At 39.9% G+C, this 26,564-nt stretch overlaps 1 protein-coding gene across 2 annotated transcripts in view; it reads left to right on the top strand.

Moving 5' to 3' along the window:
* Window positions 1-26,564, top strand: part of PTPRG (protein tyrosine phosphatase, receptor type G) — a 757,314-nt gene that overhangs the window by 174,799 nt on the left and 555,951 nt on the right. For both annotated transcript variants that reach the window (XM_025375409.1, XM_025375408.1), the window contains exon 2: window positions 16,524-16,628. In XM_025375409.1, coding sequence (XP_025231194.1) covers window positions 16,524-16,628 — 105 coding nt within the window. The remainder of the gene's footprint in view (window positions 1-16,523; window positions 16,629-26,564) is intronic.

The raw sequence follows: 26,564 nt of genomic DNA, 5'->3' as shown, positions 1-26,564 counted from the left end.
CTCAGCCTATAGTGCAGTGGTGTAATCTTGGCTCACTGCAACCTTTACCTCCCAAGTTCAAGTAATTCTCCTGCTTCAGCCACCTAAATAGCTGGGATTGCAGGCATCTACTAACATGTCCAGTATGGCCCTGTCACTCAGCCTATAGTGCAGTGGTGTAATCTTGGCTCACTGCAACCTTTACCTCCCAAGTTCAAGTAATTCTCCTGCTTCAGCCACCTAAATAGCTGGGATTGCAGGCATCTACTAACATGTCCAGTATGGCCCTGTCACTCAGCCTATAGTGCAGTGGTGTAATCTTGGCTCACTGCAACCTTTACCTCTCAAGTTCAAGTAATTCTCCTGCTTCAGCCACCTAAATAGCTGGGATTGCAGGCATCTACTAACATGTCCAGCTAGTTTTTTGTATTTTCAATAGAGACGGGGGATTTCATGTTGGCCAGGCTGGTGTTGAACTCCTGACCTCAAGTGATCTACCTGCCTTGGCCTCCCAAAGTGCTGGGATTACAGTGGTGAGCCACTGTGCCTGGCCCACGTAGGTACTTTTAATTTTTTTTTTTTTTTTTTTGAGACGGAGTCTCGCTCTGTCGCCCAGGCTGGAGTGCGGTGGCTGGATCTCAGCTCACTGCAAGCTCCGCCTCCCGGGTTCACGCCATTCTCCTGCCTCAGCCTCCCGAGTAGCTGGGACTACAGGTGCCTGCCACCTCGCCCGGCTAGTTTTTTTGTATTTTTTAGTAGAGACGGGGTTTCACCGTGTTAGCCAGGATGGTCTCGATCTACTGACCTTGTGATCCGGCCCGCCTTTGCCTCCCAAAGTGCTGGGATTACAGGCTTGAGCCACCGCGCCCGGCCGGTACTTTTAAGTTTTATAGCAGCAAACATAAAAAGTAAAAAGAAACAGGTGAAATTAATTAGAATAATTTGTATAACCCAGTATATCTAAAATGTCATTTTGACATGTAATCAGAATTTTAAAAATGTTGATGAGATATTTTGCCTTTTTGTTTCTTGCTAAGCGTTTGAAGTCCTGTATTAGCTAGGGGCGACTGTGTCGGACAGCGCAATTCGGAAGGCTGCTTCTTATCCCCACTGCTCAGTTAAAATGCGAACATATGCCTGCGTGGAACGTTCCCTTTTTCTGTTTTAAGGAAAGTGAATTGTTTTCGCAGCAGTTAGTTGGTGTTAGCATAATGCCTTCCTGTGTAGGCTGTAGTGTTAGAATTCTCTTTGCAAGCCTTGTAATAATTTTCAGGAATGATCACTTTTATTATAGTATTTTTAGTGCAACTAGAGGGTTTTACAGTGTGAAATCTCTTAAAAGGACAGTAAAAAACATATTGTGTTTCTTGTGGGACACAGGGTTGGGCATTTAAGTACCTAGTAGTGTTCTTGAGACAAATTCTATGAAATTTGAATTGTCCAGGAGAAACCCCAGTCAAAGGTCACTTTGTATTAGTTCAAACATTTTCTATATTGGTATTTCATGTTTGGGTCTTTATACTTTCTATATTTTGTGAAATAACTAAATCCACACCATTCATTTCTGTGTTGTAGCCCCTCACACTTGATTAGGGGGTCCAGTGGAGCTTCCTTTCCCTTTCTCTATCTGTTTAGAGTGTCTGGGTGTGTATTCCTTTCTCTGTCATGTGCAATGTGACTTTGGCAAGGTCCTTAACCATTCTGTGCCTAGGTTGCCTGGTTTTTAAAATGGGAATAATGAGAGCATTTATCCCAGAAAGCTCTGGTGAGGATTAAATGAGATATTTCAGTTGAATAAATCAGCACAGTGCCTCCTGGTACATGGTAAGTGCTAAAGAAGCATTACCTATCACCAGCACCATTACTCATTTTCTTTGTGAATTTTAGCAACTAAAGCAGAGCAGGAGAAATTTTGGGAATAGATTTATTTCTTTGACATTGAGATGGAGCTTTAAAAAACATTCCTGACTTCTTCCCAAAACATATATTAAAAATCTTTGTTTCTGCCACAATATCTTTAGTCTCATTTCCCTATTCCCTCCGCTATTTCATCCTGCGATTGATCATCTCTTCACTTTGTTTTATTTTATTTTATTTTACGAGACAAAGTCTTGCCCTGTACCCAGGCTGGAATACAGTGGCAAAATATCGGCTCACTGCAACCTCTGCCTCCCAGGCTCAAGTGATTCTCCCACCTCAGCCTCCCAAGTAGCTAGGATTACAGGTGCACATCACCTTACCTGGCTAATTTTTGTATTTTTTGTAGAGATGGGTCTTACCGTGTCTCCTAAGCTGAGCTCAAGCGATCCGCCTGCCTTGGCCTCCCAAAATACTGCGATTACAGGCATAAGCCACCAGGCCCGGCCAACATCTGTTCACTTTGGGTAAATTATTTTAATAAGAACTCTCTGGTTAGAGCATGACTATTAAAGAGAAACTTCCTAAATGTATTTTACAAAGTGCTTTTTCTCTTTCTTGCTTTTACTGAAACACTAGTTCTTGAATAAACCTCAGATATCATGTATGATTTCTGAAATACTTAAATCTGCAGACTTTTTTCTCCTCTACTGTTTGGTTCCATTATGTTAAATATCAAAGAATAGATTAACCAGAATATGAATGGACAGGCATGCAAGAAAAACTCAAGGTTTCCACTTGCTTCTAATACCATCTATTTCTCTCACCTTTTCACTTAATACTCACTCACTGATTATGCAGAGGTGATATTTAAGAGCAAATCCGTTTAATAAACCTTTGTAAGTAATATTTAAAGGAGTGTTTATTTTTCAGAATTCACCCAGGATTTCTGTGATCTGCGGTTCTTTGGCTTTGGCACCTGGTTGTCCCAATTTGTTCCAGAGTATTTTACTGCATATGCTATATCTTTCTCGTTTGCTGTCTATAAATCAAGGGAACAGTTTGTTTCATTCAGTTTTGCCTGTTAGTGAAGCCCCCAAAGATACAAAATTCCTCTTCAACATTAGTGTATTTATTTAAAAAAAAAAAAAAAAAAGGAAACTGTCTTTTTATTCTCCTTTCTATCCCAAGTTTGATTGATTGTATTGCAGAGTCATAAAAAGATTTAAATTCAGAGTTGAAAAGTGTTCTTGAAATTGATTTCACTCAGCTTCTTGTATACAAATAGATATTGAGGGGGGCGGGGGAATACTGAACTGAAACTTTCAATTTTGGATGTGAGCTTTCCAAAGTCATCAAACTGCTTTTTTGTCTGACTCTTCAGATTGATCTTACAGCATAATTGGTCAGAGAGCCAGAGGAGGTTTTTGAAAAAGCATAGCCAAAAAAGAGAAAGGAAACAAACCCCACTTTTTTAATAGCTGCAGTTTCTTCATCAGGAAAGGACTTTGGTTAAATAGCTCTTCTTCCCAAAAAGGCAAAACATTTTCCCCTATGTAATTAATTTAAGAAATTGCTTTTAGAGCTATTTCAACAGACCTGGAGATAAGTGCTTTAGCCATCTTGATGTGCTCTAGCGAAAATTTTTATGTGGTTAGAATTTTTTTAATTAAATCACTTTATTTAAGATTGTAATAGCCCTTTTAAATTATTTTCCTTGAAACTCGATTGTGTTATTTCAAGTTAATAACTCCTCTTCAAGCAAAGCAAAATGCAAGATACTTCTTCTGATGATTTCTTTCTGCAGTTGAAGAGAACAAAGCCAGCCTCATTCTTGCTGGAAAAGAAGCAAATCTAACACCTAATAAAAATGGAGATAACAAAAATGGACCTGTAGCCCTGGGATATTCTGACTAACAACATTAAAGTGGTTGCCTGGGCAATACTAACCCCAATTCCTTGAGTTTTTTTTTTTTTTTTTTTTCCTTTGAAATGCCAGGGACAGGCCTGCATTGATTGAATCAAACAAAGCCGATGAGAGGCCTGTGTTTGAGGGGGAAGAAATTGTCCTACAGACTTGGAGTGAGGAAGAGAGCAGTATATTTGGTATTTTTTCTACCTATTAGCCCAAAAGCATATTTGTCTCTGAATACACATGCTTGATTATAGAGCCATCCTGAACAGGTGCTAAAGACAAAATCTTTCTCATTGTGCAGAGACAACTTACCATAGATTTAATGTATGAATTAGCCTTTACTTAGGTGTGCTCACACTGACTTATGGAAGAGTTCTTTTAAGGATTGTTTTGGGAGGCAGAGTTGAGGTTGAGGCCATGCTCACACCCATGTTAAAACAATGATTTTTTTTTTTTTTGAGACGGAGTCTCGCTCTGTTACCCAGGCTGGAGTGCAGTGGCGTGATCTCGACTCACTGCAAGCTCCGCCTCCCGGGCTCAAGTGGTTCTCCTGCCTCAGCCTCCCAAGTAGCTGGGACTACAGGCGCATGCCAATTTTAGTAGAGAAGAGGTTTCACCATGTTACCCAGGCTGGTCTCAAACTCCTGAGCTCAAGCAATCTGCCAGCCTCAGCCTCCCAAAGTGCTAGGATTACAGGTGTGAGCCACTGTGCCCAGCTATTTTTTAAAAAAAACTTTTAATCATCACTAATATAAGGTTCCTCTGAAATCAATAGTAGAGCCATCTGTACCTCTACAAGTATCACACAGGCAGGAAGTTTTTTTTCTTGTATGATATCAAGGGTGTAGTTTTATGTACTATATAGCTAAGGGAAAATTTAGTAATAATGTGTATTCTTTCCTTCTTTTCCTTATTTTCTTTGTGAATACTTGTATTTGGCTTGATTCTCGTTAACTGTTATCTTTTTTTTTTTCCCCATTGTTCTGTCTAAGCAGTTCATTTTGTGATCAATCCTAATCCAGATGAAGAAGGGCAAAGGTGAAGTTTGTAAAAATAATATCAAAAGAAATCTAAAAACACGTTTATTAGGCATTTGGCTAAGTAATTATAAATATATGAGCTGAATATTTGTTTTGCTTTCCAAACCTTTTCTTCCAGGAGCAGTCCCACCCCAGTCCGCTGTGCACAGGTGCAAGTACACACTTAACAATGATTCGTCTTGACTCACCCTGGGGATCGGGGTGAGGAGCCACTGCTCTTGCCCGCCTGCCTCCAATCTGTTCCCTGCCCAGCAGAGTCGTTTTTACAAAGCATATATTGGTAAAAATGTTCTAAAATTAGATTACAGTAATGGTTATGCAAGTCTGTAATTATACTAAAAACCGTTATATCTCAATAACGCTGCTTTAAAGGAAGGCATATATCAGACCATATTGACTGCCACGTTGGTCCTTCATTGCCTTCCCAAGTTCCTTTAAGGTCCTGAAGGATCCTGACTTGGTGCATCTTCAGCCTCCCACTTCTCCCCAACATCACTTCATCAAGATTTACCAGGGAGGCCTCCTCATACCACCCTTTTTCCTGCCTCAACATCCTTGTGTGTGCCATTCCTATCTTCGAACCCTATCATCTCTCCCTGTCAATGCCCTCAACTAAAATGATGTCTCTTTTCTCCAAATGATGTTTCTTTCTCCACCTCCTGTCTCTCTCTCAAGTACATTCTTTCCCCGCTTGTATTCTCTGTGGCTGTATCATGTGTGTTTCACTTCATTTTCATGTTGTTCAACCATGTATACAACTTTTGCTTTATGTGTTTATTGATTGCCTTATTGATTGCCTTCCCCATGGACTGGAAGCTCCTAGAGGGCAGGAACGGTGTAGAGTATACACTGTTGAATGCCGTGGCAGCATCCTGTCATGAAAACTTGCCTAAATCTTACCAAACTCCCTAGAAATTATCTTTTTGATAAGAAGGAGTTAGGAGCTACTTAAGCAGATGGTGAGTGCTGAAGGTGGAGTAGATAATTTGCTGACCAGAAGCATGAAGCTCGGGGAATAGACGACGATGGGCTATTGAGTGGCTGACCAGCCAGTGTTCAAGTGGATTCTTCAACCTAACTCTGGAAGTCGGAGGTCTTTGGGTTTACTTGGGGGAAAGTTTTGGAATCAGGTCTACCCCTTTCATGATACGATGTTTTAAGCAAAGGAGTGTCAGATGGTTGGAGTGTCCCCTGTATTTGATCCGCAGACGCAGGCCCTAAGGCTTGTGCGTTCAGGGTGTTTGTTACCATCTACCAGGTTTGGGGATATCTTGGTGGATATTTTTGTTATTGTGAAGCTTACCCATTTCCAAGTTCTGGATTTATTAATCACCTGCTTGCTGCTGGCACATTTTGCTAGAGGTGGTGGATATGCTGAGGTGTTAAAATGGGTACCCAACCACATTTAAATAGGGCTTTTGTCCATTTTTATTAAAAAAAAAACTCATTTCGACGTTTCACATGGAATATGTATGTAAAAATGACTCAACTGTATAAAAGGCCTATGTTATAAAGCTTATTTTTCATGGATGAAAATGTGTTAGGCAGTCACAATTACACATTTTAAACGAAAGATAACATGAATCAAGATAATTTATTAATCATCATGTCACTTTCTTATTTGCTTCCTTAACTCAAGTTGTAACTTAATGCTTGCTTCTTCATTTTTATTTTATTTTATTTTATTTTATTTTTTTTTTTGAGACGGAGTCTCGCTCTGTCACCCAGGCTGGAGTGCAGTGGCCGGATCTCAGCTCAGTGCAAGCTCCGCCTCCCGGGTTTACGCCATTCTCCTGCCTCAGCCTCCCGAGTAGCTGGGACTACAGGCGCCCGCCACTCGCCCGGCTAGTTTTTTGTATTTTTTAGTAGAGACGGGGTTTCACCATGTTCGCCAGGATGGTCTCGATCTCCTGACCTTGTGATCCGCCCGTCTCGGCCTCCCAAAGTGCTGGGATTACAGGCTTGAGCCACCGCGCCCGGCCTATTTTTATTTTATTTTTGAGACAAGGGTCTGTGGCCCAGGCTAGAGTACAGTGGTGCTATCACGGCTCGTGGCAACCTCAGACTCCTGGGCACAAGTGATCCTCCCGCCTCAGCCTCCTGAATAGCTGGAACCACCTTCCCTGGCTAATTTTTATTTTTAGTTTTGTACAGATGGGGTCTTGCTTTTTTTTTTTTGTAGCGATGGGGTCTTGCTTTGTTGCCTAGACTGGTCACAAACTCCTGGGATCAAGCTATCCTCCCTGCTTGGCCTTCCCAAGTAATGGGACTTGGCCTGTTTTAAAAAAAAATTTTTTTTTTTTTTTTTTTTTTTAAGGCTAGTCAAGTGAAGCAGTGGGAGTGGAGAAAGAACAAAGAAATCTGTTACTGGTTGTGATCAATTTGATACATATTTCTGGTTGGCTTGGAAGTGACTTTCTTATTTATAGACAATAACCAAAGTTTGTGTAGTTGTAATTGGAAGTTAGAAAAATCACACTATATTTTACTGTTAATAATATTGGGAACATGATTTTATCTTAGACAATTGCCAATAGTGGTGGAAAGACTAACCTAGACAACTTCTTTCTTTTGGAATTGTTACATTTTTAGTTTTATGAGGCTCATGTAGAAATTTTTCACTTGTGATGTTTATTTACCTTTGAGGAAGTGGAGTAGCTATTCATATTAACTCACAGATATTTTTATGATGCCTAAAATTCAATTTTGTGAAGAACAGTTGTAGTATAGTGTCAGTTATAGAGGATTGAGAGTAATACTGGTTCAGACCTGTGTGTTCTTGTGTAAGTAACATCCCTTTTCTGAATAATTGTATCTAAGCTACAGGACTATTGGGAGAATTACATGAGCTTGTGTATTGATGGTAATTTTAATGATGCCTTCCTCATAGGCAATAATTGACTTGACTTAGTAAATAACTTACTGGGCCAGGCCATGGGTCAAACTCAGATGGCCCTAGGGACTCTTTAAGAAATAGAAATGAACAAGTGGAACTGGGTGGAGAAGGCAGCTAGCTGGATATTCATGACTCTTCTCTAAAGAGCTACTTGCTATTCACATAGCATATTGTTGCCATTTGGGAACATGACCCAACTCTCCCATTAAAAAAAAAAAGAATATACAGATATTGGTGTTCTCTCCTAGAGTTTTCCCTACTGGCAACTAATGAAATACACATACACCCATGCATACATGTACAGTGGGTGAAACAAAAGTTCAGATGGGTGGCCGCATTCAGCATGGTGGCCACCAGCGTGCTCTCTCTCTGCTGTTTGCCATTTCTGTTGGCCATTAAAGATTTAAAGAGATGCCCCAACCGTAAAATGGAAAGTACAGGTTTGTGGCATTTGATATTACCCCAACACTGTCCGTCACTAATCTTCATTATCCTGATAATACTATAGAATCAGGAAACTTGATTCCTTCAGAATCAAACAGTAGTAAAATGATCTAAAAGAATGGTCTTTTTATTTCTGTCTGATATTTGATGCTATGAGCCCAATTTTTTTTAGGAAGGTGCCTCCGAGAAAGAGTGAACCGTGGTATTTTTCCAATTTTCATCACAAATGTATAATGAGTTCCATTATAAATCAGTTTTATAAGTGTATCTTTTCTGAGATCTGTTGGAAGATGTGTATTTTTTAATTTCTGAAGTTTTAAAACTGTGACAGAGTTAATGGCAGAGGAATGACTCCAGTGTTTTGTCCCTTTTAGCCCTTATTTATTTATTTTTAAAATAGATTCTGCCTTTTGTAACTGGCATTATTTAAGAGTAAAATAACAGAGGACTTCAGTATTTTGCTCTTTGCCTGGCTTAGCTCATTTTTACAATGCTGTTTTCTGTTTCTTTTTCCCTCTAGGATAGAGCATTGCTGTGTGATTCCTCTTTCCCTTGAATTGCCTCTGAGTTTTAGTAATTTATTTTACTTAAAAAACATCATGGCTCTATATTAGTTCTTTTTATTCCTGTAAGATGATGGAAAAAACTTTTTGTAGTTGAAACAGTAAGTATATTTGAATATGATAAAATAGGTAATTTACTGTAATATAACCTATTGTATTTGAGGTTAGCTCAGTATCACAAACAACTAGAAGGACCATTTGTAATGCAGTACTTACAAAGGAACATACTTTTTGATTCTACTTTTTGGGACACTCACTGAGCACATTTTACTACAACTGATTGAAATACAGGCACAAAGGAAATGAGAGACTGATCAGAATATTTAATTACTTTTAACTATAATTTGATACTTTTGCCCATTGTAGGTACAAAAAAGATAAAGATTTATTCATTTTAGGCTATTGTGTGGCATTTAATGTTCTTAAATGCTCTTTAGAATTTAGAGAAAATTGCACTCGATGGAGATTTCACCATCCTTGAGGGATCTTTAATTTGTTTGTTGTATGTGCCATTAAAATAGATATAAAGAGCCTGCTTAACTACTTATCTGCCATTCTGGATATCTTCTTTCTTTTTTTTTTTTTTTTTTTTTTTTTTTTGAGACGGAGTCTCGCGCTGTGTCACCCAGGCTGGAGTGCAGTGGCGCGATCTCGGCTCACTGCAAGCTCCGCCTCCCAGGTTCAGGCCATTCTCCTGCCTCAGCCTCCGAGTAGCTGGGACTACAGGCGCCCGCCACCACGCCCGGCTAGTTTTTTGTATTTTTAGTAGAGACGGGGTTTCACCATGTTAGCCAGGATGGTCTCGATCTCCTGACCTCGTGATCCGCCCACCTCGGCCTCCCAAAGTGCTGGGATTACAGGCTTGAGCCACCGCGCCCGGCCGATATCTTCTTTCTAGATTGGAAAATGTGAGTGCCTGTTGCTTATTTTTTGTGGGCTTATTTTTTGACAGTATCTCTGGGAGAAGAACTAGGACTCCGCATATGAGAGCGATCCACCCATCACCCTGAGTAGTTTTCATTTTGGCGCTGGAGAACCAGAATTTCTTTGTTCTGATGTTTCCAATTTTAGATGGAAGCTGACCTATTCTCCCAGACTTCTAAGTCCTTTGGAATGACCTAGAATTGGACATACAGTTAAGGAGAAATACCCTTATGTGTTACTACACTGTTTTGCTTTGATTACACGATGTGCAGCCGTATTGCAGATGGAACTTGGGGATGTTCTCATCACAGACTCACTCTGCTTTCACCTTTGTGTAACCTTTGTCATATAATCACTTTTCCCTGTAGGAGATAATGACATAGCAGAAGTCAAGTGGACATGGCTGGTTCAATACAGTAAGGTGAACCAGTGTTGTGGACGAATGCCGGGGTTATTTTGGAATCCTTTGTGGCCACATATCTTCCTTTCTTGGTGGACACCTCAGACTTTCATTCACATTCATATATACAAATGCATATGTAAATGGACCACCTTTGTCAAAAACAGACATTCGTTGTACTCTAATTTCAATCATGCATTTGCAATCTTGCAGGAAAAATATTCTCTATGGATATATTATGTAACAACATTTATTCATAGTCAGTATAGACTCAGTGACCCTTTCATCTCTCTGAGAGTAAAACTTAAGAAAAAAACATCTATGTTAAGAATGCTGTTTCATGTCGTATTCAGAGGAGCCGGGCTGTTTGTATGAAAAATGTTGAGCCTGCAAATTAACACAGAAGAGTTAACACAGCTTGCAAGTCTTTTTTTCCCCGCAAGTCAATATTTCTGTGAAACACTGAGAGTAAGGATTACACAGAATCCTCCTGAAGACACGGTTAAGGCAGATGGGATACACATCTGCTTTTTTATTCTAGAATAAAAACATTTATTCTTATAAACTATGTCCGGTGGCTCTGGGAAATTAAATAAGGCACATAGGAAACAGTTGCGTTGATATCTTCAGTAGTAGGCGACTCTTAGGATATTTTTATAGGAAGAAATTGGGCCTTTGGGTCTGGAAGAATTTTTATCTTTTTTTGCTTCGGGCTGGAAATGAAGTAGGCTCAGCAGAAGTTCTGAGAAGAGATAGAGTTTATGGAAACTCCCTGATGAAAATACCTGTCACTCATTTAGCTCTCTGCCTAGCAACCAACTTGACTTAAGATTCCTCCTGCTGAGTGAGACATAAGCATCATTGGCTAGTTAATACTATTGGTTTTGAAATCTCCACTTTTATCTTGTCAAAATTGAGAGACTCAAGTTTTCCTGTGTGATGGGAGTCACTGTATTCTTCCTTTCTAAACCCATTTCATTATTACACTATTCAGACTACTTAGATTTGATATTCCTGACGCCCGGGTCTGTCAGCCCATGGGGGGGTCTGTGTGTGTGTGTGTGTGTGTGTGTGTGTTGGTTAAAATGTCACTAGAGATGACCTCTTTTGAGGAGGAGAATGCAGCAATATACAGCATATACTGCTGGGCTTCCCTGTGTCTTACATAACTAATATTCCAATTTTTTGCTGTGCTGTAACATGACTAAAAGTCCTCCTAAGCTTTTCACTGAAAAATGACTTCCCCTCCATAAACCATAGTGGGCTTGGTGCTGTAGCACTTGGTAGAATATATGTTTGCATAACACCATGTCCTCCCTCTTGTTATTCACATGATAACCATAGGCAGATTTACACTTATTGTCTATTCTGAAGAGTGAAACTACATATTTTCATAAGCATGCTCCATTTTTAATTGTGTAATTAAGTTGCTGACATAAGCAAGTATGCAATTTCACATTAAGGTGAGGATCTGTAAAGGCATTCATTTGCATAATTTAATTTTCTGCACAGAAGATATTGAAAATCAATAGCATGATTCATAGGCATACCATATCATTGCCACGCCGCCTTTGGTTGTCTGTTTGAGCTTAGAAGAGTACAAAGAGTATTAAAATTGATTAAATTTTGGTGTGCTGACTCTGTATCTTTACTTGGGAACCACAGACTGTTTCTATTTGCAAATCACTGCTCCTTGCCAATAAAATATTAAGTTGTTTAATATACTCTATATATACTTTTTGACTGCTGTTCAAATAATAGTTTTAAAACTTGGTTTTTAAAAAAGATCACCTCATCATCGATTAAAATACATTTGAGGAGAGGACTTAAAATGTTGTCTTAGTTTAAAATATGTGAGTGCCAGTAAGAATGATAATTAGTCCTCAGACATTTTTGTTGTGTGAACATCATAGAGTGTACTTAAGAAACCTAGATGGAATAGCCAGCCCACTACACACCTAGACCATATGGTATAGCCTAATGCTGCTAGGTCACAAACCTGTACAACATGTTACTGTCCTGGATACTGTAGGTAATTGTAGCACAATGGTAAGTATCTGTGTATGTAAACAAACATATCGGAACACATAAAAGGTACCGTAGACCAGGCGTGGTGGGTCACGCCTGTAATCCCAGCACTTTGTGAGGCCGAGGAGGGCGGATCACAAGGTCAGGAGTTCAAGATCAGCCTGGCCAATATAGTGAAACCCTGTCTCTACTAAAAATAAAAAAATTAGCTGGGCATGGTGGTGCGCAGCTGTGATCCCAGCTACTCGGGAGGCTGAGGCAGGAGAATTTTCTGGCTTGAACCTGGGAGGCAGAGGTTGTGGTGAGCTGAGATCCTGCTACTGCATTCCAGCCTGGATGACAAAGTGAGACTCTGTCTGGAAAAAAAAAAAAAAAAAAGTACAGTAGAAAATATCTTTATAGTCTTATGGGACCAGCATCATATATGCAGTTTTTCATTGACTGAAATTTTATCACGTGGCACATGACTTTACTTGATTATGCTCTTACAGTTAGGGGAGGGGGAGAGGTCACACATTATTGACATAGATGGAATAAAAAGGAAAAAAAATATAGTCACCTTTAGTGAGTAGTTAAAAAATAAAATATGGTGCGAGGGTTACAAGTCCTGCCCTGTTCATTTCTGAACAATTGCCTCCCTAAAGAATTCCTTGTCACTCAGGGCCATCTCCTTTTTGCTTCATGTATTAAGTGCTGTTTCTGATAGGTGGGCAGTGGCTAGAGAGAGTCAGTGAGGTTCTGGGTGGTGGTTGTGCCTGTGGCTTATGTAAACACGCACATAACATGCATAGATAACACATTTTCTTACCATCACTACCCTCTAGAACACAGAAACCATCAGCTTTTTTATCTTTTATGTGTTCATTCAATCCCTCACTTTTTTTTTTTTTTTTTTTTTTGAGATGGAGTCTTGCTCTTTCGCCAGGCTTGAGTGCAGTGGCACGATCTCGGCTCACTGCAACCTCCGCCTCCCGGGTTCAAGCGATTCTCCTGCCTCAGCCTCCCGAGTAGCTGGGACTACAGGCGCGTCACCATGTCCAGCTAATTTCTGTATTTTTAGTAGAGACGAGGTTTCACCATGTTGGCCAGGATGGTCTCGATCTCTTGACCTCGTGATCCGCCCACCTCGGCCTCCCAAAGTGCTGGGATTACAGGCATGAGCCTCGCACCTGGCTGCCATTCCCTCGCTGTTGATGAACACATACCATGCGCTGAGTTCCATTGTGAGTAGTAGGTTGACAGTAATAGTTCAGGAATATGCCTGTGCCCTATTTCCAGGGAGCTTAGAGCCCTTCATACGCCATGCAGCATGCCCTTGAGAAGCCAGTTTTCCTGCCCATTCTGACCTCGCTGTGGAAAACCCACATTGTACCTCAATACTTTGGGTAGTGTGAGGAAGACAATATTAACCTACCTTCCTTGGGATGGCTCTGTCCCTTCTGTTACCTCTTGTCGTATGTAGCAGAACCGTACCTTTTACTTCTGTCTTAAGTGAATTACCTTTAGACAGGCAGTCCTGCTGCTCAAGTCCAATTCCTTATACCACAGTGTGATGTATGTGTGTGTCTGGGGTGAAGTCCAAAGCATAGGGTTGGTTGGTTGGTTTTAAAGTAGCCCAGGGTTAAGAGTCAGAGCTCTAGTACAACAATGGCTTTTTATGGGTAGAGAAATTGATGACCAGGAGTTCAAGTGATGGTTTAAAGCACACCATTGGTGTCATTTGAGGATCTTTTTTTGGTACAAAAGACAGAAAAATGTGCTTTAGCAGGTAAATCTGGTCCCTGTAACTATAGACCCGAAGAGAGGGCTAGCTTCAAATCATCTTTGTCTAGGGTTTAAATATTTTATTTTAGTTATTTTATTTAACTTTTTTTTGTTTTGTTTTGTTTTTGAGATAGGGTCTCACTCTGTTGCCCAGGCTGGAGTGGAGTGGCACAGTCACGGCTCACTTGAGCCTCCCTGGCTCATGCTGTTGTCCTACCTTAACCAGCCAAGTAGCTGGAACTACAGACGTGTGCCACCACACATACTAATTTTTTTATTTTTTGTAGTGACAGGGTTTAAATTTTGTCAACAGAATTGATTTTTTGGTCGTCCTGGCTTGGTTCTATTTTTAAGGTCCTCTGTTAATCCCTTACTTGGTCGTCAACCACCCCCCGCTGAGGCTTGTACCTTGTCTGATACCTTCAGGAAGAAAGAAGAATCTCTGTCATTGGCCAGTGTGCCCATACCTGAATGCATCACTGGGGCCACGAGAATGGTTGAAAGTGATTGACTGGCTTAAAGCGAACAAGGCTCACTCCTAGAGCTAACATTGGTGGTGACAGGGATTAGCTGTCCAGCGTGTGACACACAGATAGCTAGAGTGGGGATATGATTACTACAAAACAGATCATCTACAGCAAATTTCCACTATGTTGTCAGGCACTAAAAAGCACTAGGGCTGGGTGCAGCGGCTCATGCCTGCCATCCCAGCACTTTGGGAGGACCAGGTGAGAAGATTGCATGAGCCCGGGAGTTTGAGATCAGCCTGGGCAACACAGGGAGACCCTGTCTCTACAAAACTAAAAAACCAGCTGAGCATGGTGGCGTGTGCCTATGGTCCCAGCTAGTCAAGAGGCTACATTGGGAGGATTGCTTAAGCCTGGGGGTTAAGGCTGCAGTCAACCATGATCTTGCTGCTGCACTCCAGCCTGTTTGACAGAGCAAGACCCTGTTTCAAAAAACAAAAACAAAAACAAAAGCAGTATATGCCCAATGCTGAGTTAGGTGCTCTGCTCACCATAGCTTGTGTTATCTTTATAACAGTCTTAGAAGGCTGGTATTTGTAGGTTCATTTTACAGTCGAGGAAATTGAGGCTCAACCACTTACCCTAATGGAAGCCACATTTATTACTAACATAGTCAAGACATGTTTTACTTACGGTTTTGATGGACAGAGGAAGGATTAATGGGGAATAATTATTTGTAGAATGGTTTGGATGGAAGGCATCTAAACCTTCCTTGGACTTGAAAAATGAGTGGAAGCTTAGAATTTGACACGAATTCTTTGAGGAGCAATGAGCAGACATAAACGACATCAGGTTTACTTTTTAGGTGTGTATCGAGAATTTGTAGGATTCTTACTTCCCTCTAAAGGGCTCATCTCTGTGGAATACCTTTGTTCAAGCATTACATCTTTTAAGCTAGTCTTTTTAATTGAAGTGTAAGCATAAAGTACTTTACAGGTTTCTTAATTTTTCTTCATGACTTTCACATTGTCAGAAAGGCTAATGCTGTCATAGCGATATTATTCCATTGGCTAATTTGGAATACAGAATGTGTTGTATTTTCCTGGTCCCATCATTGTCTTCAATTGAATATACAGCTTCCCAAAACTTTCTTAAACATTTTTTTTTTTTTTTTGTCTTTGAAAGCATGCTTGCTTTTGTTTAGGTGCATTTAAATGTTATCATAGTCAGCTGGGGTATATTGTTTGCATATAATTCCATTTCATTTTGGATTTTGGGTACCTGTGATATTTGTCTTCTTACCCATCAGTGTTTTCAGGTGTGGGCTCACAACACAAGAAACCCGCATCCATGTGGTAGCTGGGAAGAGAGGGCTTGACGACTATAGCAGGCAGATGGAAGCTCTCCTGTGAGAGGAGTAGTTTTGCTGTTGCTTGGTGGATTGAACTGATGTTGAGATTTCAAATATACATTACTAATCACTGTTTCTTTTCTGGGCATTGTGGGCCTTGGAGGCTTTCTTGTTTCGTATCTTCTGGCACCACAGGTGACTGTTAGTGGCCGGAAGGATGTGGAAGACTGGTACTAATCACAAGGAGTCACCTAGGTTTCAGATTGTGCTGTGTTTGGGTGGCAGAAGCCCTGGCTTTGATGCAGGGATGCTTGAGTCTGGTTTTCTCATCTACTGCATACCTACTGTGTGACCTGGGGCCACTTCCTTCGTGCCTCTGCTCCTTAGTTTCTCCATCTGTAAAAGAGGCAGAATGACCCCGGCTCTGTAAAGTTCAAATGGGGCCCGAGGGTCTTTACACACGGGTTATAAACTTATACATGCAGTTGGAACCGAAGTCTACCGTTAGTTGTATGTGTGACCTTGGTCAAGTTCAAGTTCTTTCCATTGTTGAAGCTTCAGTTTGCTTATCTATAAAAGGGCCCCATTATTGGGACCACTGTTTGTACTGCTTCGTGGTGTTTTGCAGATCAAAGAAGATAATGTATATAAAGTGCTTAGTGTACTGCACTTCTTGGCACAAAGTAAAGGTTCCTCGTCAACGATTCCTAATATGTATAATAATAGTTTGTCTGGATTTTCCTCTAGTTTTGTTTTTTTGTAAAATAAGTTGGTTCTAGTCAGTCATCCTAAGGACTATGATTCTACTCAGTCACCCAATGGTGTTCATTTGACCCTCTTCCTGTGTCCAGTGGGGTGCTGCCTTTGTCTCATTGCGGGTCTCCCTCTCTTCCAGCGTTGACAGAAGGCTACGTTGGGGCCCTGCACGAGAATAGACACGGCAGCGCGGTGCAGATCCGCAGACGCAAGGCTTCAGGCGACCCGTACTGGGCCTACTCTGGTAAGTCCAGTTGTTCTGATGGAGGTCACACAGGCCAGTTAACATCCCATGCAACTCACTTGAAAGCACACTTTGAATCACTTTTACGCCTGAGTTCTGTTTGCTCAAATCTTTCGTAGTTCACTAAAAGTTGAAATATTCGAGCCTGTTTTCCCTCAAGGTTATAAGTACCTTAATTTATCTCTACCACCTGTTTCCTCAACCTGTTTTCCCCTCAATTTGCATTTATTTCTGAACTTTACTGTTAATGAGTTATTGTACCAAACTTATAATTTTCTAAAAGACGTAGTCTTGTCTTTTCTGTTTTTTCAGGGGCTGTGATTTCAGAGAGCAGAAAATATATGGCTAGTCTTGAGCTGCTAAATGTCTGCTAAACATTACAAACATCAGATATCAGAATGCTCTATTAGGCTCTAAGCCAAGAAATGCAACTTTATTTTTAAATCACATCTTGTTCTTTGAATACATTTTAGCTGTCTACTCGATGGTAATCTGCAGTCCTTTTCATTTTTATTTTTACTTTTACCCTTTGAGCCAGTGAAGGGAAAGAGCATTGTTCTAACTATGTTGAATGTTACATTGGAAATAATTTTCTTACATTTTAAGGGAACAAAGATGAAGACCTAAAACTAGGTACAGACTTTTCTGGATTAGGCTTCCCACAACTCCCAAAATATGAGAGGTGGATTGTTACTTCTAGAAGAGATTTTTGATGCTCAAAAATGTATGGAAAATGTATTACAGCTAATTAAGGAGGAATGCTTGAGTAAGATAGACCACTTTGGAAATTACTTTGGCACTGAATAATTCAAACTCCTTGTGTGAAAGAGCTTGGAGGCATGGAGTATTAGTCTTAATAATAAATCTATGTATTATGCAATGTTGTTGCATATAGAACTGAAAGTATTCTTTTCATAATGATGCTCAGGTTTAAATCCTCAATTTCTCCCAGCAAATCCTGTTAAATTTATGTCAGTGTAAAATTTATAGGTCTGATCTTTAATTACACCTTATCTATTGGCTTTTTGCATCGTTTTGTCTATTGATAAATCTCCTGCCCCTGCAGGGAGAATAGCCTATCTGTTTTGTTTTGCAGTGAACAGATAGTGATTCTGAAGTCTTCCATCACACACAGTACCTTGTGATTAGAATTATCTAATTAGAGGCTTTTTGTCACCATTTCTGATAAATGAAGGAAATTGGGAGATGAAAGCCAGAATTACATATATATAGCATCTTGCCAAGAAACCCAAAGAAAATTTATCATTTTGTACTCTGTGACTCTGACATCAGTCAGGAGGAGGCACAAAGTGGCCTGCTATTTACAGTTCATCAATTTAGAATAATAATGCTGTTAGTCAGGAAATTGGAAGTTATATCCCATTAGCATGTCCGATTGCAAATGGCAGTGAAGAGATGAAAGCCCTTAAACTTTTCCCATTATGTAGTTAAGAATGACCGTAAGTGGTGCCGTCTTTGTGATGGAGTGATTGTTGATGTCTTTAACTTTGGTAGACTTCAGAAGTCTCCATTTTGTATTTCTGGAATGCATTGTGTCTGAATTTGGGTATTGCCTCCAGAAGTAGGAGGGGCTTATTAGTTCAAATTCAAGAGTTGGCACGCTTTTTCTGAAAAGAGCCAGGTAATAAACATCAAAAGCCTTATCGTCTTTGTTGCAACTACCCAACTCTGCCATTGTAGTTTAAAAGTACCCACTGACAATTCTGGACAGACTGGCTGTGCTCTGATAAAAATTTACTTATGAATACGGGAATTTGAATTTTATAATTTTCATGTGTCCAGAAATATTCTTCTTTTGATTTTTTTTCATTCATTAAAAAATATACAAACCATTCTTGCTTTGCAGACTGTGCAAAAAAGGGTGGCTGGTTGGATAGGGTCCACAGGTTATAGTTTGTGAACCCTTGTTCTAGTTGATTTTTTTCCTAGAAATTAGATTAGGAGAGTCATTTGAGGAATCGCTTGGAAGGATGTGGACTGATTTGGAAGAATGAATGAAGTCATTTGTTAGGCGTAAAGGACAAAATAAGAGTAAAAGAAGAATAGAATGGGACGGATATCAACTGATGGTATACAGTTCTTATGCTTGCAATAGTTCTTCCTGACAATTCGACAGTATCTATGGTTGGCTCATGCTGACGTGGTGCAGTATTGGTTCTCATGTCAAGAAGGCTTGGAGTTCATCACAGACATTCCTTAGCATTTGACCAATGTGTAAAAAAGGCCAGGAAGGAGTAAGAGTTGGGGCCTGTTACTTTGGGTGCATCAGACCAGCACCTTAAAACCACAGTAAATGAGAGCTGGGACTATTAGCTGCAGGCATAGTCCTCTAGATAAAAATGCTGCTTGAAAAGTGGGACTGACAAAAAAAAAAAGGCTCATTTTTTATGAGGGAAATGTTTCTAAATTTAGCAAAATGAAGCAAGCAGTTCCTGAAAGATTGCTTTGATACTCTAGATTTTAATCTCAGGCCTCAAATTCTCTGATCTGTCTTCTTTCCTCCTAAAATAATGCCATGGGTGCTTTAGGGGTGCAGTGTGTGAGTGTATGAGTTTTGAAGTCACATAGACAAACCATAGTTCAAAGCGAAGGTTTGTTAATATCTTGATGATATTGGAAAACTGTGATGTGGGAATGATTAATAGCACTTCCCACATAGGATTGTTACAGGGATTCAGTGAGATGACGTTTGTGAAAATGTTAACATAGTCTCTGGCATGAAGTAAGTAGTTAATATTACTTCTTGCTTATTTTTGAGACTGTTGTTATTACTTTTGCTGCAATTAATGTTGTTTTTGGAATTCACAAGTGTTACAATTGACAGTGGGTGATGGCTGGATAGTTCTTAGAGCTGAACAAGTTAGATTCTCTCAGCCATAATTCTCAAGGGGTGCCTATTTGGGATTTGAGAATGAGGGTTAAGCAGACTATCCTCAAGTTCAGCGGTCGGCAAACTACAAACTGCAGCTGTGTTTTGTAAAATAAATTCTATTGGAACACAAGCACACCCATCACGTTGCATATTATTTATGGCTGCTTTTGTGCCACATTTGCAGAACTGAGTGGTTGTGAAAGAGACCTAGAATATTACTATTCCAGTAATATTGAAGATCTAGTAATATTAAATATTAAATATCTAGTAATGGTGAAAAGCCTAGAATATTACTATATCTGGCCTGTTACAGAAAAAGTTTGCTGGCCGGGCGCGGTGGCTAACGCCTGTAATCCCAGCACTTTGGGAGGCCGAGGCGGGTAAATCATGAGGTGAGGAGTTCGAGACCAGCCTAGCCAACATGGTGAAACCCCATCTCTACTAAAAATACAAAAATTAGCCTGGTGTGGTGGCGGGCACCTATAATCCCATCTACTTGGGAGGCTGAGGCAAGAGAATTGCTTGAACCCGGGAGGTGGAGGTTGCAGTGGGCCAAGATGGTGCCACTGTGTTCCAGCCTGGGTGACAGGGCAAGACTCTGTCTTAAAACAAACAAACGAAACAAACAAAAAAACTAAACAAACAAAAAAGGAAAATGTTTGTCAACTCCTACTTATAGTAATATAGCTTGGGGTTTTGGCAGATGTTAGTCTGACTTACATTCAGAACTGTTTCAGAAATTTGGAAGTGTTGTTTTTTTGGCCTTGCATTTCCCTTGAGCTGGAATATCCTCAGCATGTCTTCTAGGTAGCATCTTAGTTTTTCTGATATCCTGCTTTTGGAAAGGACTTGGGAGGGGCAAAGATGAGTTTATTTTGGTGGTGTTGGTTGTTTCTGAGACAGTGTCTCGCTCTGTCGCCTAGGCTGGGGTACAGTGGTGCCATTTCGGCTCACTGCAACCTCTGCCTGCAGGGTTCAAGCGATTCTCCCATCTCAGCCTCACAAGCAGCTGGGACTACAGACATTCCCCACCACGCCCAGCTAATTTTTGTGTTTTTAGTAGAGATGGGGTTTCACCATGTTGGCCAGGCTGGTCTCGAAACTCCTGACCTCAGGTGATCGGCCCACCTCAGCCTCCCAAAGTGCTAGGATTACAGGTGTGAGCCACTGTGACCAGCCAAAGATGAGTTTAGAGGTCAGTGCTGCAGGAAATGCATCAGGGAGATGAGTGGGTGTTGGATGTTCTGGGGTGACTGCGTCCTGTTCCTTAGGTTGCCGTTGTGTGAGTGGGTCTGGTGAACAGTGCTGATCCTGTCATTCTCATGACATTCCCTTTTGGTCACTAAGGAGAGACATGAACTTTTCAACTGTGGATAGCTTGCTTTTAGAATATTTGTCATGACATTTTTTTAGGATATTGTCATGATAGTAGTTCATTAATATTAGTATAACTTTTCACTTCTCACCTTAAGACCTACCTGCTTTATTTCCATTTCACTGCATCACCTTGGAAAATGCAAACACCTTATTTATGTTTGAAATCTTAAACTTTACCTTTATAGGCCTATCAAATAATGCCTTTGTGAATACCTGTGATTTTAGCATAGAGAACTATTTATTGAGGAAGCTGGAGGTATGTATTAGCGTTTTCTTATGGACGTTGGAAGATGCATTGTTTCTCTGGATCTTAATTTCATCTGCTAGTAAAAAAGGGGGACATAATATCTGATTCTGACATGAAAACATCATAGAAGGTATGAAATGGAACACAAATATAAGTTATTGTTGACATAATAATAGCAACGTAATTTGATGATTGCTTTATATCTTTGGATTTCTTTTTCCTTGTACCAACATAGTAGGCAAAAATGGGAATGAGTTATGTTTCATATAGAATTGTACTGAAAAAATGCAGTAGTTTAATAGTATCTTATTGGAAATAATAAAACAATTTCTTTTCTATTAATTTTACTCAACTAAAGTATATTTCTGTCTTTCTTGGGGTGATGGTAGCTCATGAATTTTGGAGCCCAGAACTTCTATAATTGTTGCACAAAGAGTAACACATGCTAGGCAGGTCGTCAATGCAGGAAAGAGAAATGAAAAATAAATCATAAAACTAGAGTAAGTTCAAGTAGAAATTTGAGACAGGCTTTCTTTTCTTTCTTTCTTTCTTTCTTTCTTTCTGTCTGTCTGTCTGTCTGTCTGTCTTTCTTTCTTTCTTTCTGCTGTCTTTCTTTCTGTCTTTCTGTCTTTCTTTCTTTTTCGGAGATAGGATCTTGCTGTGTCGCCCAGGCTGGAGTGCAGTGGCACAATCTCGGCTCACTGCAACACCCCAACCCCCACTTCCTGAATTCAAGCAATTCTCACGCCTCAGCCTCTCAAGTGGCTGGGATTATAGGTGTTCGCCAACACTCCCAGCTAATTTGTGTATTTTTAGTAGAGATGGGGTTTCACCATGTTGGCCAGGCTGGTCTTGAACTCCTGACCTCAAGTGATCTACCTGCCTCGGCCTCCGAAAGTGCTGGGATTACAAGCGTGAGCCACCACACGTGAACAGAGGCATTTTAATATATAAAGTTATTTTCTCTCTTGCCCCTCAAAGACTGGAGAAAAATAGGTGGTAGTTTCTTCCCTTCCTCTACTTTTTTTTTTTTTTTAAAACTTAATTGTTTGGTTTTTCACATTTTTAATAATCTCTATCTCATTTCTCCCTGTGTAGAAATACCTTCTCAGAATTGGTACAAGGGGACCATTTTTCATTGTTAGAGAAATCCAAAATTGAAATAGTCAGTGACCAAAATTCCCATAAGACATTTCTGGCATTGGGCTGGGTGAAGGTCAAGTAGGATTATTCTAAGAGGTATTCCTGCCATAGTGAGGGGCATCCATGGTCCTCTCTGACTGTCTTGGGATTTGATGACTTGCTCAGCTGCAAAATGGAGATACAAGTGTGCATACCTGGCAGGATGACTTTGAGGATTAAAGGTAATATATATTGGCACCTGCAGTATGTACTTTTTGGCCTCCACCCTGGAGTAGAGTAGGTGTTACCTATTTGGCTCTTCATTATAGGCCATCTCATTACACTGTTCATATAAACATCTTGTTTTATAACACGCATATGTGTGTCTGGGCTTGTGTCTCATTTCCCCGGCTAAATGTAGAATCCTTGAAGACAAGGATTACTGCTTACAATTCCTTGTTTCTCCTGCAACATGCCAGTTTATCTTGTTTTGTGCAGATTTGGTGCATGTTTTTCAAGTGGGCAAGTGGATAGATGGATAAATTAACTCAAGCCAGAGTCTGTCCTTGGGAATTTACTAAGGGGAGCCCTGCCACGAAATTCAGATAAATTAGTGGGTGATTTGCAAAAGGTTTCACTGTTGGATCCCTTTAAATAACAAGCTCCCCTGGTGAACTTAAGATATAATTAAATTCCTAAAATTACATTTTCATGCCTATTTTTAAGAATGTCTGTACAGGATAAAGCAAAATATACTATGCCTGCAGAAGTCAGCTTTTGTCATTAGAAGAATGGAAGGCTCTGTAGGACCTCAAAGTTGAATGTTAATATTGTCGTGTTATTTGCCTCTCTCCTAAAGCCGCCTCCAAAATCTCTTAAGGGAATCATTTCCTTAGAGACATTCTCTTCCTAATAGAGACCTTCTTCTTCTTCTTCTTTTTTTTTGTTTTGAGATGGAGTCTCGCCGTGTTGCCCAGATCTCAGCTCACTGCAACCTCTGCCTCCTGGGTTCAAGTTATTCTCCTGCCTTTACCTCCTGAGTGTCTGGGATTACAGGCGTGTGCCACCACGCCCGACTAATTTTTGTATTTTTAGTAGAGTTGGGGTTTTGCCATGTTAGCCAGACTGGTCTTGAACTCCTGACCTCAAGTGATCCACCCGTCTCGGCCTCCTATAGTGCTGGGATTACAGGCGTGAGCCACCGTGCCCAGCCCCAACAGAGACCTTCTGATCGGAGGGAACCACAACACTGAGGAGGAGTCAGCCTTGAGAGTCTTCCTCCACATCTCAGCGCAGAGGCTCCCTCTGCCTTGGTGCTTAGCCTGATCCATTTCTGCCTAAACTCCTCAGTCTCCCCTTTATTTATTTATTTTTACAATTAATTTCTATCTTTTCTACATATCCCGATTAATCTAACAATTTTAAAGTAGAAATTCTTTACTTATTTGTTTACCGCACTTACTAATTGTCTACTGTGTGCCAGATGTTGTGCTAAATGCGAAGCGCCAGAGATGCTGCCCATAGAATTGCTGTTGCCAGATTCCAGTCTTCAAAGATGGGCAGGTGTTTGCCAGGACACACATAGGCCTGAGCATGGAGGACTCTGGCAGTGACTAGAGAACCAGAAGCAGCTCAGAAGCTCTAGAGCATGTGGTGGGATGGACAAAGTTAAGGGCATAATGAAGAGGATTTGAGTTAGACTATGGAGAGCCTTATGATATTATTCTACTAGTGAAGTAGAACTTCTTTCTAAGGGCAATAGGGAGTAATTAAAGAGCTCCACCTGGAATTGGAATACAGTTGGTTTTACGTGTAAGACCACTGTTTGTAGGGTTAAGGACTGGGCAGTGGGAGGAAGAGGGCAGGATGAAAAATGATGGGGCTGTATTACTGGGGATTGGAGAGGGAAAAGAAAAGAGCTCATGGGAATTCATTATCATTTGTAAAAGGAGGAGAAGGCAAAATGAATTGTGTAGGACTATCCCCAAGATGATTGAAGATGGCATTGTATTTGTTTTGAAACGAGTAAATGAGGAGTGGTGCGTTGGTTGAAAAGATAAAGATTTTTAACTAGAACCTATTAAGATGTGTTACAGTGTTTTGTCTGCATTTCTTATGCCCTTTAGAGTTCATGCTCTTTGAAAAGAACCTTTGTAATTAGTCATTGTATTTCTCTGTTTTTAACTAAATGTTTTTGGATAGGAGGGTCTCAAGGTAGGGAACAAATTATAGAATAAATTGTTTCTTCCTACAGGTACTCTTTTTCTTTGATAGTTGATATGTGATTCCAAGGATAGATGGGTGTAAGAAAAAACACATATGGTCACACACTAATCAGAACTTTATGTACGAAAGAGAAAAATGTGTTGCCATATGCTTAAGGTACCTTGAGAATTTTTCAGTACTTGGCCAAGTTTGGCGATTTTCTTTCCACTGTTTAAAAGACATTGTTTTCTCTACTTAGAGTTCTTATGTTTTTTTTTAAACTTTAATCCTTGGCACTGGAGTTCTAAAGTTTCTTGGCATTTTCTCTCTGGAGGTGGTTTCACAAGTGTTTGTAAAGTTAATGGATGCTAATGTATTAATATATTATCAGAGGATGTGAATATATTCCCTAGGGGCCCTGTGACCCTTGGAAAAGTCTAGCAGTAAGATGAAACACTGTTCAGTGCTGTGTTGGTATCAAGTGGTACATATCAGTGGTAACAATTTCAATTGTTGCTGTGATGGGGCTTTTAAAACATGGGTAAATGGAATGCTGAGAGTTTGGGTTTTAAAGTGACTCTGAAGGTAGTGGGGTGATGGAGCCTTTTTGGAGGAGGGCTCTTGCACAATACCTGTGAAAACATTAAATATTGCTAGTCTTTCATCCAGCACTTCTGCTTTTTGGAATTTATCTTTCTGAAACATGTGTGCATGTCTCCAAAGTAACATTGTGTTTAACAGCCTAAGTGACCAAAATAGGGCATTGGGTAATTATAATACATGCTTACAAGGAAATGGTTACTTGAACATCCACCAAAATGAAGGAGGTTGAACTACAAGATGTATTAAAATAATATGGATAATGTGGTCCCATTAATGAATAAAGCTGAAGAATCCAGAGACTACACCCAAAAGTTAATTGCAGTTATCATTGAGAAATGAGAGCGATTGCCTTTTAATACTTATATTTCTATAATATTTAAACATTTTATAGAAGCATATCAGGAATATTTCAATTTCTTATACAAGTAGATTCATATTTTTTAAATAACCTTTTAATTTTAGAATAGATGGCTAAATGGTATCAAATTCAGGCAGTTTTCTTTGTAACAATCTTGAGGGGGAGAGAAAAAAAGAAATTCCTAAAAGGGAAACCAGAAGGAAAGCAAAAACCTTTTTGTGTCTTTAATTGGCTGTATCTAAATTTTTTAGGTGAAACGTTTTCAGTGGCATTTCAAATTCTTATAAAATGCTGATATGAGCCATGCAGAAATTAATGAACTGATATTGACTTAGTTTGAAATGAACATCAAGATTTATTGAGCAAAGTAGTAAATATTGACCCAGCCAAAAGATAAGGTCAATATTTACTTTGACATAACATAAATCCTAATATTCATCAATCTATAAATTTATTGCGTCAACACAAGGCATACAGAGAGTTGTATATAAATATATTTTTTTCATATCTGTGATGGATCAAAGTCAAACATCTTTTTTCCTGGTTATAAATTTGAAAGGACGATATTCTTTCCTTTGAAACTACCTTCTTTGGGGAGAAGGGTGTGCGTGTGGGTGGAAGGACATGATTAATTTAAAGGTTCAAAGGAAAAAATACACCTAGCTGAATACATGTATTATAATTGGAGCACAATGTTTCGCATGTGCTATGTGATTTATGTAAGGGCTACCCATTTTCCTTTCTAACCTAACAAACTGTTCTCTTTTATTACATCTAATTTGATTCATAAAGCCCACCCACTTTTTTTTTCTTTCTTTTTTTTGAGACAAGGTCTCACTCTGTCACCCAGGCTGAAGTGCCTGGGACTATAGGTGCGCACCACCACACCCGGCTAATTTTTGTAGAATTGGGGTTTCACCATGTTGGCCAGGCGGATCTCAAACTCCCGGGCTCAAGTGGTATTCCCGATTTAGCCTCTCAAAGTGCTGGGATTACAGGCATGAGTCAGGGCACCCGGCTAAAACCCACCTTCTGATGATATAAAACAGGGGAACTTTCTGTCTTTCCCTCTGGATGCTGTTAAGCTACTTACTTAGAATTTTGTTTGGTAAATATATTGTTGGTGTATAT

This window comes from Theropithecus gelada, chromosome 2 (assembly GCF_003255815.1).
Source record: "Theropithecus gelada isolate Dixy chromosome 2, Tgel_1.0, whole genome shotgun sequence".
Classification (NCBI taxonomy): Eukaryota; Metazoa; Chordata; class Mammalia; order Primates; family Cercopithecidae; genus Theropithecus; species Theropithecus gelada.
The sequence above is the reverse complement of the archived record's forward strand: the minus strand, read 5'-3'. Positions and strand labels throughout refer to the sequence as shown.